This window comes from Festucalex cinctus, chromosome 5, assembly GCF_051991245.1.
Source record: "Festucalex cinctus isolate MCC-2025b chromosome 5, RoL_Fcin_1.0, whole genome shotgun sequence".
Taxonomy (NCBI): Eukaryota; Metazoa; Chordata; class Actinopteri; order Syngnathiformes; family Syngnathidae; genus Festucalex; species Festucalex cinctus.
The window spans coordinates 10,485,001-10,502,461 of NC_135415.1; the positions used below are offsets into that span (position 1 = coordinate 10,485,001).

The 17,461-nt window shown below is 41.5% G+C and overlaps 2 protein-coding genes and 1 long non-coding RNA gene across 6 annotated transcripts in view; 1 reads left to right on the forward strand and 2 right to left on the reverse strand.

Moving 5' to 3' along the window:
- The window catches only part of LOC144019193 (uncharacterized), a 9,251-nt gene extending 2,600 nt beyond the window's left edge, over positions 1-6,651 (forward strand). The window contains exon 2 of the long non-coding RNA XR_013283605.1: positions 3,549-6,651. This is a non-coding gene — a long non-coding RNA (uncharacterized LOC144019193). The remainder of the gene's footprint in view (positions 1-3,548) is intronic.
- Positions 1-13,147, reverse strand: part of ogdha (oxoglutarate dehydrogenase a) — a 48,860-nt gene extending 35,713 nt beyond the window's left edge. For all 4 annotated transcript variants that reach the window (XM_077521125.1, XM_077521123.1, XM_077521126.1 and 1 more), the window contains exons 1-2: positions 12,990-13,147; positions 9,009-9,417 (exon numbers count right to left, since the gene is read on the reverse strand). In XM_077521125.1, coding sequence (XP_077377251.1) covers positions 9,009-9,254 — 246 coding nt within the window. In that variant the 5' untranslated portion in view covers positions 9,255-9,417; positions 12,990-13,147. The remainder of the gene's footprint in view (positions 1-9,008; positions 9,418-12,989) is intronic.
- Positions 13,148-13,782: 635 nt separating this feature from the next.
- Positions 13,783-17,461, reverse strand: part of LOC144019058 (disintegrin and metalloproteinase domain-containing protein 9-like) — a 33,241-nt gene continuing 29,562 nt past the window's right edge. Inside the window, exon 24 of the mRNA XM_077521868.1 lies at positions 13,783-15,700. Within this exon, the coding sequence (XP_077377994.1) occupies positions 15,631-15,700 (70 nt within the window). The 3' untranslated portion in view covers positions 13,783-15,630. The remainder of the gene's footprint in view (positions 15,701-17,461) is intronic.

A 17,461-nucleotide genomic window follows, 5' to 3' on the forward strand; every position in this document is an offset into this window, starting at 1 on the left:
GTACTGTCAGCAGTCTGAACGGCAGTCCCAGTCCGACTGAGGGCGCGAGGGAGAGGGGGAGGTGCGGTCGATGGAGACGGAACCTCTGCCTACAGCAGCTGAAAAGGGAAGTGACAAGTGACACACATACACTTATCACAGAGACAATCCAGAGACTTGAACAACAAACTATGCTACCGATAGAGACTTATCTTAATTATAATCCGGAAGCCTTTAAAAAATGTCCATCGATGGTTTTGAATGTTTTGGGAAAAGATATTACATTCCTTGTGGACTCAGGTGCCACACATTCAGTTGTTAAAGAATCCGACCTGCCTGGCTGTCAAATGTCCGGCCGATTTGTGTACTTTGTTGGTGCTGCGGGGATTACAGTGAAGGAAAGGTTCACAAAACCACTAAGGGTAATTGACCAAGGGGACGTTGACAACCCAATTTGTTCCTCTTTAAAACATAGTTTTTTGCTATCTATGGTCTGTCCAGTGAACCTGTTGGGAAGAGATTTGATGCTCGCTCTGGGCCTCAATCTAATCTCAACATCGGATGGCCTGAAGGTTACTAGGTCTGCGTGTTCCCTAGTTTCCTTCCCAAATTCTGCCACGAGCTCATTGTATGTTTATCAATGGCTCATTCCACAATCTACTGCGTCTAAATTGCTGGCCCGAGCGCGAACAGTGGTATCGTCACGGGCTGATTTTATGCCGATTCATTCCCTTCACTGTACTGCCCATGTGGTTCGGGGCCCCGATTGTGATTATGAGCAGGAGTTTTTTTCTGCTGTTGATGATCATCTTATGTTGTGTACCTTTTATTGGAATTCCATGCGCAGCGCTATCTCTGTCTCTCTTACACACCCACACAACTCAAATTTTAGTTGGAGCCAGGCCACACATTTCACTCTCAAAGGCATATATAAGTGATTGATAAGTGGGGGGATCTGGGTCCTTGGATTAAACACTGTGAAGCCATCACAGATTGGACACACACACACACACACACACACACACACTCCTTTGATTATGCATTTATGATGTTTTCAAAGTGACACATACCATGTATACACCTGCTGTCAGGTCTCCCTATCTAATAGAGGATGCTGACGGCTTAAACATTAACACTTTTTTTTTGTGTTTTTGTTTGTTTGGTTTTTGCACTCACACCCTACACAGATTTGTCCCAACTCCCTCCTCCTTTGGCTGAAGTACCTGTTACTCTCTGAGCCTCTTACAAATATGTTGGATTAAAAAAAAAAAAGAGGCTGAACCCATTTAGATTAAGCCCAAGTCTGATTTTTGACCGAAATTTTGTGAAACTGAAGCCATTGGAGGAATCCTATTTATTCTTATTTTATATATTTATTTTTTTTGCCCTGCGATTGGCTGGCAACCAGTTCAGGGTGTACCCCGCCTACTGCCCAAAGCCAGCTGAGATAGGCTCCAGCACCCCCCGCAACCATTGTGTGAATGAGCGGTCAACAAAATGGATGGATGATTTTTTTTGTTTTTCTTTCTTTTTTTTTTTTTTTCTCTTGCTGGAAACAGGAGTTTATCGTTTTGTGTCCTGATTTTCGGTTGTGGACACCCATGTTTTTTGTAAAGCAAATTTGTGACGTGCTCGCCCCCCAGCGAACAGTGATTGATTTAAGGTTTCCGCGTTGTTAGTGTTGCAGTTTATATAGATTATTTATAGTGTTGAATCCTATAAATTATTTATTTAGGCCGTTAATGAGTGTAGGGGCTGTATGACCTTTGTCCTATTTGTAAGAATATGGTGATAAGCTTATATTTTTGTATATATATATATATATATATATTTTTTTTTATCAAAATTGGACCCAGTGGCTGCGGGTCCTCCAAAATTTTTGTGAGCTGTCGCTGTTGCCGAAAAAGTATTAACTGTATCCAGGGATATAGTAGGCTATTTGCCTCTTATATTTTTGATACTATATGTAGTTTTATTTATTCTTATGGAGCAGAAAACCTCCCATTTGTCTGCCTCCGGGTATCTTAGGTACCACATATGCCATTTGGACATGCCAAATTTTGAAGTAAAACGGTGCACCAATCTAAATCCTGCCTCTCTTTTGCCCTTGCCTGACAACTGTGAACGACATGACTGCTTGGCTGAATTTTATTTATTTATTTTTTGTAGGCCTATTTACCTGACTTGACAGAAATATTATTTGCTAACCCTGACTTAAGTTTGTATGTTGATAGCTCTGCTTTTCGTGATGCTTTCGGCACTAACCGTGTTGGTTTTTCTGTTGTTTCTGATTTTGCTGTGGAGCGGTCTGGCCCTCTTCCATGTCACCTCTCAGCACAGGCAGCGGAGCTCATCGCACTGACTGAGGCTTGTCGTTTGGCTAAAGACAAGTCTGTTACTATTTATACAGATTCCAGGTATGCATTTGGTGTGGTACACGATTTCGGGGCTCTATCCTCAACCACTCTCTGATTGCTGAGCTCCTTGAGGCCATTTTATTGCCATCCTCCATTGCGGTTTGCAAATGTACTGCACATACTAATCGTTTTGACCCTGTTTCATTGGGAAATGCCTCTGCTGATGTGGCTGCCAAAAGTGCTGCATCTAAACCATCTACCTATACCTATCCTGTTTTGTTGGCATCCCCTGTTATATCTGATTCGGTTGCATCACTGCATGACATGCAACAGTTTGTTATACCAAGTGAAAAGAATCTGTGGAAATCTTCAGGGGCACATTTTGAAGTCGCTATTAAAATTTGGCTGGGCCCAAATGGCAATCCTTGCCTTCCGAAGCATTTTTTCCCTTATTTTGCTAAATTGACACATGGTTTGGATCATGCGTCAAAAGGGGGGATGTTATCTGCTGTTGATACATATTGGTTTACAAAGGGTTTTACCACTGTTGCGCAAAAATATTGTGAAGCCTGTCTGATTTGTGCTACGCAGAATGTAGGTCGAGGGGTTAAACTTCCACAGTTAGCTGCACATCCACCACCTACACGGCCATTTGAACATCTTATGATGGACTTCATTGAGCTCACACCATCAGAGGGGAAAAGACACTGTTTGGTGATGGTTGACATGTGGTCCGAATGGGTTGAGGCCTTTCCTACATCGGCACAAACTGCGAACGCAGTGGCAAAAGCCTTGTTAAGAGAAATCATTCCCAGATGGGGAATTCCCACAAAAATTTCTAGTGATAGTGGCACTCATTTTGCAAACGAGGCCATTAAGCAGGTGGGAGATTATCTGGGTGACAAAACACTGTTCATATCACCCAGCCAGCGGGGGCGCTGTTGAGAGAGAAAATGGCACACTAAAAAATAAACTAGCAAAGTGCTGTGAGGAAACAGGCCTTCCATGGACGAAGGCTCTGCCTATTGTGTTGATGTACATGCGAATGAGGAAGCGGACCCGCTCCAAGCTCAGCCCTTTTGAAGTGCTCTTCGCCACCCCGCCTCATGTTGGTCTGGAACCGCCGAATAAACCTCCGCCGTCTACAACATTGTGCGAAGATGCCATGTTGTCATATTGTACTAATCTGTCCTCTGCTTTGTCTAATGTCAGACACCAGGTGGCAGCTGCACTCCCGACTCCGGCATTGGGCCCGCTGCACACCTTCCAACCCGGGGACTACGTGTTGGTGAAGGATTTCCGTAGAAAGAATTGGCAGTCCAGAAGGTGGCAAGGTCCCTACCAGGTCCTCCTCACGACAGACAGCGGTGAAGGTTGCTGTGAGGGCCACCTGGGTCCACGTAAGCCACTGCAAACTGGTTTCATCCGTGCCGACGTTGGCTTAGCCCGACATCGGCTAGGGGAGTCATCTCCAGTGGCTGTCCAGCGCTCTCAAAGAAGGCGTGGCGTGCCAAGCCACCACCCTACGTTGTAGACAAGGTGTTCTCAACGGGCACGAGGCTACATGTCGCAAATCACGTTTCAGCTCCTGTCAGGGATTCACCACCTGACAGCAAAGGACACCTCAGCGTGCATTACATCTACAGCTGCTAGTCAAGGGTGTGTGTGTAAAGTCATTGGTGAGACTTGTTGTACATTTGTTTCTGACCATACTGGCTCTGGCCATACTATTCAGTTAGCGCTTCAGAATTTGACTTCTCTTCAACAGTATGTCCGTCGGAAGACCCCAGGTGCCTCTCCTTCTTTTGACCCTTTTAGTTGGCTTACATCTGGCCCCTGGTATGCTATTATGTTGAAGGTGTTGGCTCCACCAACTGGAGCGGTTCGCAGCCGAGTGTGAAGCGGTTGGGATGAGGATCAGCACCTCCAAATCCGAGACCATTAGGGGTGGGAGAAAAAAATCGATATCGCAATATATTGTTGCACTCTCTGTTGCAATAAATTATCGATACACTGACGGTAGATATCGATATAATGTGTCCAGTTGTGCAGTGTTATGTTATAAATGTTTATGCACTTTAATTTGTCTCACTTTACAATGTTTACAGTTAAAAGGCTCAGAGGCAGTGAGGCACTATGCAGAACTTTGTATATTGTACAAGTTTTTGGGATTGAATAACTGCATAATTAGACATTTTCCTTTTTATGGGCATTTGATGGCTTTTTCAGTCACATATCGTGATATGTTGCTAAAATTTTTTGACAATATATAAAAAATCCTAGATATCGTGTATCGTGATATTATCGATATCGTGAGCCAAATATCGTCACGTTATCGAATCGTGGTTTACCGGTATCATTCCACCCTTAGAGACCATGGTCCTCAGTCGGAAAAGGGTGACGTGTCCTCTCCGGGTCGGGGATGAGATCCTGCCCCAAGTGGAGGAGTTCAAGTATCTTGGGGTCTTGTTCACGAGTGAGGGCAGGATGGAGCGGGAGATCGACAGGCGGATCGGTGCAGCGTCTGCAGTGATGCGGACTCTGTATCGGTCCGTCGTGGTGAAGAAAGAGCTGAGCCAAAAGGCAAAGCTCTCGATTTACCGGTCGATCTACGTTCCAACCCTCACCTATGGTCACGAGCTGTGGGTCGTGACCGCAAGAACGAGATCCCGGATACAAGCGGCCGAAATGAGTTTCCTCCGCAGGGTGTCGGGCTCTCCCTTAGAAATAGGGTGAGAAGCTCGGTCATCCGGGAGGGACTCAGAGTCGAGCCGATGCTCGTCCACGTTGAGAGGAGCCAGCTGAGGTGGCTCGGGCATCTGGTTCGGATGCCTCCTGGACGCCTCCCTGGGGAGATGTTCCGGGTATGTCCCACCGGCGGGAGGCCCCAAGGACGACCCAGGACACGCTGGAGAGACTATGTCTCTCGGCTGGCCTGGGAACGCCTTGGGATCCTGCCGGCAGAGCTGGTTTAAGTGGCTGGGGAGAGGGAGGTCTGGGTTTCCCTCCGAAAGCTGCTGCCCCCCCGCGACCCAACCTCGGATAAGCGGAAGAAGATGGATGGATGGATAATACAAAAATGAAATACAGATGTATTTATGTATGTATATATTTTTTGTTGTTTTTATTTCCATTTATTTTTTGTATTTAATTTGCAAATTATATTTGTTTATATCAGTTTTAATTTTCCCTTTTAGTCGTTTATTTATTTAGTCATTTATTTATTATATTTAGGGAAGATTCCTCACCTTTTTATGCTGATTAGTGTGCGTTGACCTTAATTTACAAAAAAAAACAAAAAAAACAAACAAACTTGGTGCTGTAAAATCCTGTGAATAGCACACAGGTGGTTTTGGAAGAAAGGAACAGGTTTGTCACACAAGTGTCTCGACTGTTAAAAAAAAATAATAATAAAAAAAATAAAAGTAAAATCACTGATTTATAGCACATTTCATAAGCCATGTAACTCAGATGACGGTCTAACGCATTTTGTCTACATTTGTTCACTAAATGCTACGTGCTATATGCTAGTTCCCAAGTGTTAGCTATTAGCTAATAGCAGTTATCATTTAGTCGGCCCAATTTTTTTGTCCTGAGCAAGAAAACAAGAGAAGGAAAACACTTGTCATCCTTCTGAGACATTCACGTGACACTAAACTACTTGCTAAGTGGCTGTTAGCTGCTAGCAGTTAGCAAAACGTGGTCATAAGAATCCAAAATGACGCTGGGCCTGAGTCACACTGACCACTATTTACAAAGGGTGTGGTGGGTGTTCCTTTTTAGCAGGACGCTAACTTCCCCGTTTTAAGCAGGAGGGAGGGCTGAAAATGTGAGTCATGTGTGGAGCGTTGCCACACGAGCGAGCACAGGTGACGGCTTCGGCTTCACTTGTTGTCAACATTCCTAACACACCCCAAAAGATTCCTCAAAGTTGACGTTGAGGAGCCAAACAATAAAAAAAAAAAAAAACATGCCGGCTGCTCCTTATCCTCATGTCAACTTTGTGCAAATGAATCCAGTTGCTTGGGAGTTGTGGTAACCCAGATGAAAACATTCCGAGGAGAACGTAAACAGCCCCATTAACCAACAATGTGACGGCGAACTTTTTCTTGAACTCTCAAGCGTTCACATGGTTCAAATCGTTGCCTGTGCAAAGCGATTAAGATCAATTATTTATGACATCCTATGGGGGAAAAATGCTTCTGTTGCATCCATCCATCCAAAATTGATCGATTAACAAATTATTTGACAACTTTTTTAATAATCGAGTCATAGTTTGGAGCCGTTTTTTTTTTTTTTTTTTTAATTTAAAATTTCCAAATCCTATGAATTAGGAACATTAAAATTATTGTTCACTGATTTCCGTAGTCTTTCATGGAAGACTGATTATTTTATTATTGTTTATTAACCAATTATTGATGTTTATTTCATACTTAATATTCCTATACAGTGGTATTTCCACTTATGAAATGAATTGGTTCTGGAGGAAAGTTCTTAAGTAGAAAATTTTGTAAGTAGAGAGGCATTTTCCATGTAAATGTCCTAATCCGTTCCAAGCCTCCCAAAATTCAGACATAAATGTTTTATAAAACATAAAAATGCATCAAAACATGTCGCAAACGCCAAACATTCCCCAAACACTTTTCATGTTTTTTCTTGTCTTGTGAACATGTTCAAAATGAAAAAACTGTCAGCAAGTAGAGCTGCACGATTAATCTAAATCTAACTGACATCGACGTTTGACCAAGTGCAATAACCTAATCGCAAAACAGTGCGGTTTTAGATAGTTTTTCTTCTTTTTGCTTCAAAAGCCTCATGCACACAATGGAAATACCTCAAAGTTTTGCACTGTTAATACAAGAGTTTTGTCATGATTATTGAGCTTGAAAGTTTTGTTTACTTGATAGAAGTGCATAATAGTGTGCAATGTTTACCCATTTAAATGTTGACACTTGATATTTGAAGATTGTTTACATTCAGTTATTAATGGTTCTCTTTGTCTTGTTTGAATTTAATGATGCTCCAAAAAAATTATAATTGGGATGTTATTTTCCATTCTGTGTTATTATTCTCGATATGTAACTACATTATAATCTCACCATAGCCTGAGCCTCAATATATTGTTTTTATTGGCAAATTATTTTGTTGGGAAGCATAATGTAGGTCAAAGCTCCCCCCTTAACATATTCACCAGAAGAGAACCTCTCCGCCTCGTACTTTTAATCAAACAGTGACATTATAGCAGGGGTGGCGAGATCCGGTCCTCGAGGGCCGCAGTCCTACAGGTTTTGGATATTTCCCTTCTTCACCACAGCTGATTCATGATCAGCTCATCAGCAAGCTCTGCAGAAGCCTGATAACGAGCCTGTTAATTGGAATCAGCTGCACTACGAGTAGGGAAATCTATAAAACCTGCAGGACTTCGGCCCTCGAGGACCGCAGTTTGCCACCCCTGCATTATAGTATTGTATTGTATTGTTAAAATATTGATCAAATAACTTGTCTGAAAGTAAACTGACTCACAATTGTAGTGTTTTCATGCATTTTAAATGTGTAAAATACAGAAATCGCAAATCGAATCCAATCGCAATCTTGGTCTGAAAAATTGCAATTAGTTTTTTATTCCAAAAGCATGCAGCCCTTCGTTTTGACAACGTTGCGACCTTGATCGAACTCCTCTGTGGGACATGGCATTTTACTTTGGCCTCTGCAGCTCATCGAACAGGTCTAATTTTAAAAGGTATCGGTACCCGCGGCGGGGACGATACCACTATTGGTCACTCTCCTGCAGCCATTTTGCGATCAGGAACTAGAAATTATATGAATATGTTGCCATTAATTTCATGCAATGTTAAGGAAAAATAATATATTGGGGTATATAGCTGTCATTTTTGGGTGGGGAATTTTATTTACTAGTGGTATCAGTATTTGGTGTCAGTATCGGTGACTACTCAAGACTTGAATATCGGTCGGCGGGGGAGTGGTATCGAACATCCCAAAATCCTGACCATGCGCCATGACGAGCATGTATTATGTTAAATTAACTGAATCGCTTTCATTTTTGACAGGCAACATATAATACTCCCATGTTATTATAATAATAATAATAATAATAATAAAGGATGAGAAGGAGGATGATAAGAAGGATGAAAAAATAAAGTTGGATGAGAAGGATGAGAGGAAGAACAAGAAAGAGAGGAAGAAGAAGAAGGAAGAGAAGGGTAAAAGAAAAAAACAGATGAGAAGGATGAGGAAGAAGAATGAACAGAACAAGAAGAAAAAACAGAAGAAGAAACACAACAAGAAGAAAAAACAGAAGAATAAACAGAACAAGAAGAAGATGAAGAAGACAAAGGCTAGTAGTTGTTGTTGCTTCCGGTCTTTCCGGTGCACTGCTGTTGATATAGCGCCCCCATAATGACGCAACACTGCAACTGCAGCTAAAACACGTCGCTGCCGATCTCAATCAAGCCAGCTGGAGCGCTGCGGCTTTGTTGAGCGATATCAGTCTGCCAGGCCGGAGGTGGCCGCCTCGGAATTTTGGACACAGGAAAAAACCTGGCAGTTAGGTGGCTCACGTGACTTAGCCATGATCATGAGACACTTGTGAGGTCACCAATGACATTATGCGGGAGGGGCTGGGCAGCAACCCCACCCCCATCCCCAACTCACCTTGTGAACACTCTTTGGGTTCTCCAGCCAAGCGAAGTACATCTCCTCCACGTAGTTGGAACTGGTCCCGTTGAGGAACGGCTCAGAGGCCACGGGCGCCGTGTAACGCCTGACGGGCCCCAAAGTCCTTGCGCCCGGGGCGGGGGGCAGGGCCGCGATCGGCTGCTGCGGGCCGGCGGAAGTCTGAGCCGCCTGGGCAGCGGTGAGCGGGCGCAAGCGCGCCGCGCAAGTCCTTAAGCGGTGCATTAGTCCTCCTTAAGCTGGCATGCACGTGGCAGCGGATGCAGCAGTGATAGTGACGATGAACACGATGGCACTCGATCCCCCCTCCCACAAAAAAAAAAAAAAAGACGAGGAGTCCTCAAAGATATTTTCCACCAACCGACTGATGCCTTCCTCCAATCAGATCCTGGGACAGAAAAGCACAAATCGTAATTCAAATTTGCTTCTCAAAAAACAAAATGACATTGTGTGTTTTTTACCTTGTGGGTTTGTGTGACATAATTTTGCAATATGTAAAGTTGTTGGATTGGATTTAAGTTTATTTACACAAAAAAGGCTAATAAATAGGAATATAAGTAAGTAGTGATAATTTCATTGATGAAAAATTCTCGCCATAATTTGTCATAATTATTTCTTTTTTCAGACAACAATTAAATGAAAACTAAAATAGAAGCCATTTGTTGAGACGATAAGTAAATTGGACTGACCATTATGGAGGACCAAAACTGGCAAAATTCAAAATACTGTAAATAAATGACTAAATAAATAAATAAATAAATAAATAAATGACTAAAAGTGAAAATAAAAATTAATATAAAAAATACAATTTAAAAATTATATCCAAAAAATAAATATGAATGAAATAAATCCGTTTTTATTTTCACTTTTAGTAATTTATCTATTTATTTATTTATTTAGGGCCGTACTGCCAGGTCGAAATGTTATTCAAATGAGGGGGCGGTCTTAAGCGTGTCTTGGGTTGGACTCCACCGTTGCAAACTGCCTGTCATTGGCCGAGTGAGCAGCTCGGCAAACAAGGAAGTCTAGCAGGCTTGCAATGGACAGCTCCAGCAATGGACGACTATCTTGTCCACTGTCTGCTCTCACTTGTTGTCTAGCAACTCAAGTCGCAAGTTGAGGTGACAGTGGACACGATCGTCATCCATTGCAAGCCGGCGAGAATTCCTTGTTCGCCGAGCTGCTCACTCGACCAATGACAGGCAGTTTGCAACGGCAGAGTACAACCCAAGACACGCTTAGAACCGCCCCCTCATTTGAAAAACATTTTGACTTGGCAGTGTGGACCAACACTGCCAAAATTCAAAAACATTAAATGACTAAATAAATAGATAAATAAATAAATGACTAAATAAATAAATGACTAAATAAATAGATAAATAAATAAATGACTAAATAAATAAATGACGAAAACTGAAAATAAAAACTGATTTTTTTTCCATTTTTTTTTTTTTTAATATAATTTTCCTAATTATATTTTTTATATTCATTTTTATTTTCACTTTTAGTCATTTATTTATTTAGTCATTTATTTATTTTGAATTTTGGCAGTTTTGGTCCTCCATAGACAATTTGGTCAATGACTAAGACGAAAATGAAAACAACAAAATTGACACAATCTACCATATTTTCCGCACTATAAGGCGCACCTAAGAGACTTCAATTTTTTCAAAATCTGACCATGCGCCTTATAATCCAGTGCACCTTATATATGGATCAATATTGAGCCGCAACAGGTCTCGCTGCCAAGACGCTATCGGTGACCCTGCACGATCGGTGACACGCATGCGCAGAAGATCCCGCCATCTTGGATCGCTAGCTAATACTGATAATTTACCTCAGAGGAAATTATAAAACAGCTGTTTGTTCATTTTGGGAGTGAATGGAGTTGTCAGAAAGCTGGTTTGTAATCTATTAATAAAGTTTGGCTGACCTATCTGACTGTTTTGTTCACATTCCCTTTAGCGCAGCACCATCTAATGGATGCATAACATAACCCCAGCCTCTACTGTAGTGCCTTATATATGGAAAAAGTTTTAAAATATGTCATTCATTGGAGGTGCGCCTTATAATGCGGTGCGCCTTATATATGGAAAAATTTTGCAATATGTCATTCATTGAAGGTGCTCCTTATAATGCGGTGCGCCTTAGTGCGGAAAATACGGTAATCAGAAGGAACAAAACTCAGGTGGGAGAAAAAGAACCTCTCACAAACTGTTCAGTCTTCACTGCACTTTATTTCATGTTCAAAAAAGGTGAATAACATTCATGTATGTAAAATTAATCTCCAGCAAGTATGCACTTTTTTTCTTTTTTTACTTACATGAAAACTAATAGGGGTGTTAAAAAAAATCGATTCGGCGATATATCGCGATACTACATCGCGCGATTCTCGAATCGATTCAATAATCGGCAGAATCGATATTTTTTTTTTTTTAGGATTCACACCTTGAGCATGGAAGAATGTTATATGAACAGAACATTAAGCCTTAATATTTTATTTTAATGCTGTTCAAACATGAAACAGATTACAACCTCTATAAGACTGAAATTTCAGATAAATAAATAATACATTTTCATATAAATCTTACACTCTACAAGCTTACTGATTAGTATTTTCTAAATTTGAATGAAAAAAATCGCAACAATCGACTTATAAATTCGTATCGGGATTAATCGGTATCGAATCGAATCGTGACCTGTGAATCGTGATACGAATCGAATCGTCAGGTACTAGGCAATTCACACCCCTAAAAACTAAGTTATATTATTGTCAGTTTCATTGAAACAAACTGTCAATTATATATATATATATATATATATATATATATATAAATACTTTTTCAATTAAAAAAAAAAAAGGATCACTGAAGGTGGCTGCTTATTACAAAAAAAAAAAAAAAAAGTCGGGATCAGCAAAAATCAAGATCGGCAGGTCAGAATTTTTAAAAGATCGGGGACCAGTCGGAAAATTGTGATTGGTGAACTGAGTCGCCATTTTATTTTGAAATCTTGTGAACACATGACCGGAAGTGATTCGCCGTTGTGCAGTGTATGGGCTATGTAGTAGAGAAGTCGGAAAACACGTGAAAGCAGTTTTATACACTGTGCTCATAGTACTATGTGTATTATTCGTGGGCAAGATTTTTTTTTTAATGATGGTAGGTATTGTGTAGTAAAATCGTAACAAAAATATTTTAACACAGCCATCCATCCATCACAAATCCAGGTAGAGTACAATCGAGCGTCGAGAAGATAAACAAGTTTTTGACCTTGTTCGCTCTCCTGCCCCATCGGAGCCCCGCCCACCAGGCAATGTCTCCCCTCCCGATTGGTCGCCGCGATGGAATCCCGCCTAAAAATAGACCCGAGTCGTCTGTCAATCATCGGCTCCTCTTCACTCCCCAAATCGTCAACCAGAGGGCATCTTCGCTGTCACCTTCCTTTGCGAAAACAAATGTTCGGCGCTTGCTCAGCAAGAGTGACACAACCGAACGAAGCAAACAACGAAGTACACGTTCACGGTGTCTGTCGCGTACAAACGCTTTAGACGGCCGCGTGAGTAGCATAGCAGCTAACTGCTTATGTAATTAGCTCATTAGCACCTACTTTTGACTTTTGTTGTTGTTGTGTGGAGGCGGCACCTTGCAAGCCCACACAGCAAAAACAAAAACTGTTCGACATCAGCAAAAAGTTCACACATGAACACGCTCATATGCCAGCACCGGTAGGGCTAAAGGTCACATTTCAGCAGTTGCCGGGGCAAGGTTGCTCCCTTCGTCAACAGCGCGCTAGCTAACTAACCAGCTAGCTAGCTGGCTAGCGTAGCTAACAAGAGCGCGGACTCTAATTCCGAAGATTTGGTTTCGAAAAAAATGACGCCTAAAAGCGACCTCGAGTCTGTAAAAAGGCTGCTGTCGGCTGCCGTGCGAGGAAGCTCGTGGGGCCGGCTTTGCTCACCTCCGGTAACGCTGAGGAGCAGCTCGCCTGTTGTTTGCCGGCTGCCCGGACGCCCTTCCTCGACTCTCCCGGCGCATGAATGTGAATGACAGCTACAAGCTAAATCCCGCGGAAGCCTGGTTGGCTGGAAGCGAGGCCGGGGAGGAAGTGACGTAGGAGTGACGACGTCATGACGCACTGACAGCGCAGTGCGGACGTTTTATTAAAAAAAAAAAAAAAAAAAAAGTATTTATTTTAACGTTTCTATTTTAAAATATGAATTAAAAGATTGGTTACTACTATGTACTACTATATAAAATACAGAAACTAAAATACTAGTAGTAATAATAGTGAAAGGTAGGAACGATAACGTCGCAATCTCTTCATTTGAGGTACGGCGTGGACGTCACGATGCACTGTACCGAACATCCGGGCATTTCTGATAATTCCGCAATGCAAATGCTACTTTTATACAGTGAAAACAAACGACGTATTGTTTTGTTTTGTTTTTGTCTGTGACTAGCATACAAACCAGGCAGATGGTTAGATTAGTCGATTTCGATATTTCATCACATTTTGAAATCAAAATAATCCTCTCAAATCAAATTACAACCATTGAATTCACCGAGTAAGACCGCCATTTTGAATTGTGATGTAAGCTCGGAATTGTCATTTCATTTCTTAAAAAGGCGTTAAAAAAAAAGATCCAAAAATTGAGTAACAGTTCATTATAACAATAGACAATATAGTGCAGTATAAATATCGAACTACTGCGTTGCCATGTATCTACCAAAAAAACAACATGATCCTCCGATTCAGTTTCAAGCAGTCAATCTTTATGAATAAACATTATTCAGGCATGATGTGATGTTTGCTATGGTAACAAAGCCAACTCATGTGACACTGATGTCATTTCTAACAACGTAGCACCTTGTTTCGTTGGCAAATGGCGAATAAGAGCATTATTTCCATTTTTTGTGGGAAAATTTGCATTAACAGTGGACCAAACAGGAAACAGATGAATTTCAACACCATAAAGTCCAGTATTTTAATCTCACATACTCAGCCAGTGGATTATATAGTTTGAACACACTATGTCAAATTTAATATAAGCTGTGAAAGAGAAAGGGGGCAAAAAAAAAAACACAATTATGCTTTTTCTCTCGCCAAAGCGCACACACATAACAAAAATCAATGTTTGCCTATGGGGTATATGCCACAGAAGAGGCGGGACTGTTTTTGCACATCAGCTTTGGTTCCTGTTCGGTATGTGACGTGTGAGCTGCGTCAAAATACTTGTGCTTCCGACTTTGTGCCCCTCGGTTGCGCGTTCGCAACCCGGACCGGAACCAAACTCAAGTGCAAAATCACGGAGTCCCGCCTCTTCCGTGGCATATATCCCATTCTCCTCAGTAGGGGTGTGGCCAAAAATCGATTCTCATAATAATCGTGATTATTATTTAGTATGATTTATAATCGATTTTAAATGTCCCAAAATTGATTTTATTTCACTAATTTTATACTGTCTTACCCTTGTCTGTCTTAGTTTATTGGGAGCGCTGTTCATGTTGTACCCGATTTGGCTACCTAGGGGCAGTGTGGTTCTGCGCGTTCTGATACACCGTTAAATTGTAGCCATATTAGAGTAGAAGGAAGAAGTATCGATCAAATGCCGGTGAGTCATGTTAAGATACTTCTCTGTATACATTCCGGACGTGTTTTTGTATGAATCGCCGTTCTTTTGGGTGATAAAAGTGCCGTTAGTATAGTACGCTAATTAGCATTAGCGAGTCAGACTGGAGCAGATCATGACGATTCATTGCACGTCTATAAATGCAAGCTGAAATTATTGTCAGTCACTCATTTTGAATCAAAAATCGATTCTGAATTGTATTGCAGGCCCAAAAATCGGAATCGAATCGTGAGACAGTCCAAGATTCACACCCCTACTACTCACGTTACAGACCAAACTAGTAACTGAAGCATCATTAGTTTGTCTAACTGTCAATTTCAAATAATGTTCTCTCTTTGAAGAAAGTAATGGAAGTGTAAACATTTTTAAAATAATTTGATTCATTGGAAAAATAATCGACAACTGTATACAACTAATAGCTCTTCAAATTCATTTACACTATTTTTGAGCATCGATTAGTCGTTTCTTGAGCTGTAATCTTACGGTAGTGGAGGGTTAGTTGCAGTCTTGATTTTTTCCCCCCTAGTTTGTGGATTAAAAAAAAATAAAAAATCTCTATTATGAGACCAAGACGAGCGCTTCTTCCGACTGATGATCAATATTTTTATTTATTTTTTCTCTCTGCAAGGCTCTAGCAGATTGGTGATCGATCCTGTAAACAATTCAAAACAAACAAAAAACACACAGTCCCATCCTCCTGCCATAGTGGTTTCGGTTTTGCCGTCTTCAAAGCAGCCAATCAGAGAGAAGCTGCACTCGGTCGGGCCTGATCGCTATTAGCCCTTTCGCTAGCAAGTGCAGCGGTGCCGACGCTTACAATCATCGCATCTGATTGGACGGTTTCTGACAAGTTCTTTTTCTTGGTCCAAGTCCGCCTGAGTCTCCGTTTGCTGATTCCTGGCCGTCGCTAGGCGGGGGCTTAGCTTGGAGAAGGGGCCAGGGGTGTGGACTCCTGGTTCAAAAGGTGCTTTAGACAGGTGGTGGAGGGGCGGGTCTTTGAGGCATCAGAGGTTGAGCCGTGCCAGGCGGCTTGGGCTTTCTGACACAAAAAACAACAAAAAAAACAAAAATGAATGCAGAGGCCAGTTGTGATGCTAAGTGCTATGCTAACATTTATATATATATATATATATATATATATATATATATATATATATATAACACAGAAGCACAGAGGCTAGCGCTGTGCTAACTGCTAATAAACCATGATTTGCTACAGGCATTGAAAAAAAGCAGAGCAGAGAGGCTAACTGTACACATGCTAACTGATATGCTAACCTGCCATTAAACTAATACGTTCTATGACTGCGTCTTACTAATGCAAAAAAAAACAAAAACAAGAAAAAACCCCAAACAAATCAGAAAGGCTTGTTTAAGTGCTGACCGCTATGCTAAATGCTATGCTAACAAAAGCACAGAGGCTGCTGCTATGCTATATGCTAATAAATGAAGACTTGGTTCCTGATTGAAAAAGCAGAGCAGGGAAGCTAACTGTACACATGCTAACAGTTGGGCTTTTACACAGGCTAGCTGCTATGCTATATATGCTATGCTAACTGCCGCTAAACTAATACGCTCTACGACTGCGTCTTTCTACCGCAAAAACACAAAACACAAAGACTAGTTTAAGTGCTGACAGCTACGCTAAATGGTATACGAACATTTAGGCTCTAACAAAAAACAAGGCATAGAGAGGCTAGCTAGCTGCTATGCTAATTGCTAATAAACAAAGACTTGCTTCCGCTAAACTAATACGCTCTACCACAAAAAAAAAAACAAAGCAGAAGGGCTAGTTTAAGTGCGGACTGTGATGCTAAATGCTAAACTAAGATTTAGGCTCTGACAAAAAAAAAAAAAAACAAAGCTAGCTGCTCTGGTAACTATTATGCTAACAGCTGTTGAATGCACATACACAACAGGGTTTGTTTCTGACTAGGTGTGATGCTAAAGATTTGGTCTTTCGGACTCCAAAACAAAAGAGCAAAAGAGGCTAGTTACTATGCTAACTGCTCATAAATGAAGACTTGCTACAGTCGTTGCTTCCTGACTGAAAAAGCAGAGCAGAGATGCTAACTGTACACACGCTACAGTTAGGCTTTCACAAAGGCTAGCTGCTATGCTAGGCTATAGATGCTATGCTAGCCGCCATTAAACAATTACGCTCTACGACTGCATCTTTCTAACGTAAAAACAAAACAAAAACAAAAACAGAGCAGAAAGGCTAGTTTAAATGCTGACCGCTATGTTAAATGCTAAGCTAAGATTTAAGCTAAATGCGATGCTAACCGCTGCTAAACTAATACGCTCTATGACTGTGTCTTTCTACCACAAAAAAACAAAGCAGAAAGGCTAGTTTAAGTGCTGACCGCGATGCTACATGCTAAAGCCTGGTTCACACGGCAGGAGAATTGGCCCGATTTTAGCCCCGAATTTCCCGTCCCGACAATCGTAAGGACGCGCCGAGATGCAAGCAATAATCTTCACAGATAATCCTGCTGTGTGTATTGTCACCACACACAGCGCCTCCCGATGTCGGCGCTCGGAAGGACCCCCGACTTGAAATATATATCCAACATGTTGGATTTTTTGGCCCGATTTCGCTCCGCGCAGCAGATTGACAGTGACGTGCAGCCAATCAGAAAGCGAGCCAGCGAGGAAGCCGGTGGGGAATCCAAAATCAAAACAGTCATGAAGCAGTAGAAATTCCGTGCTCGCGCTAGTACACTCTTTTTAGTTTTTTAATTATTTGTATTTTTTATTTTTTTTTACACGCACACACATTCTCCACAAATAAACGTGG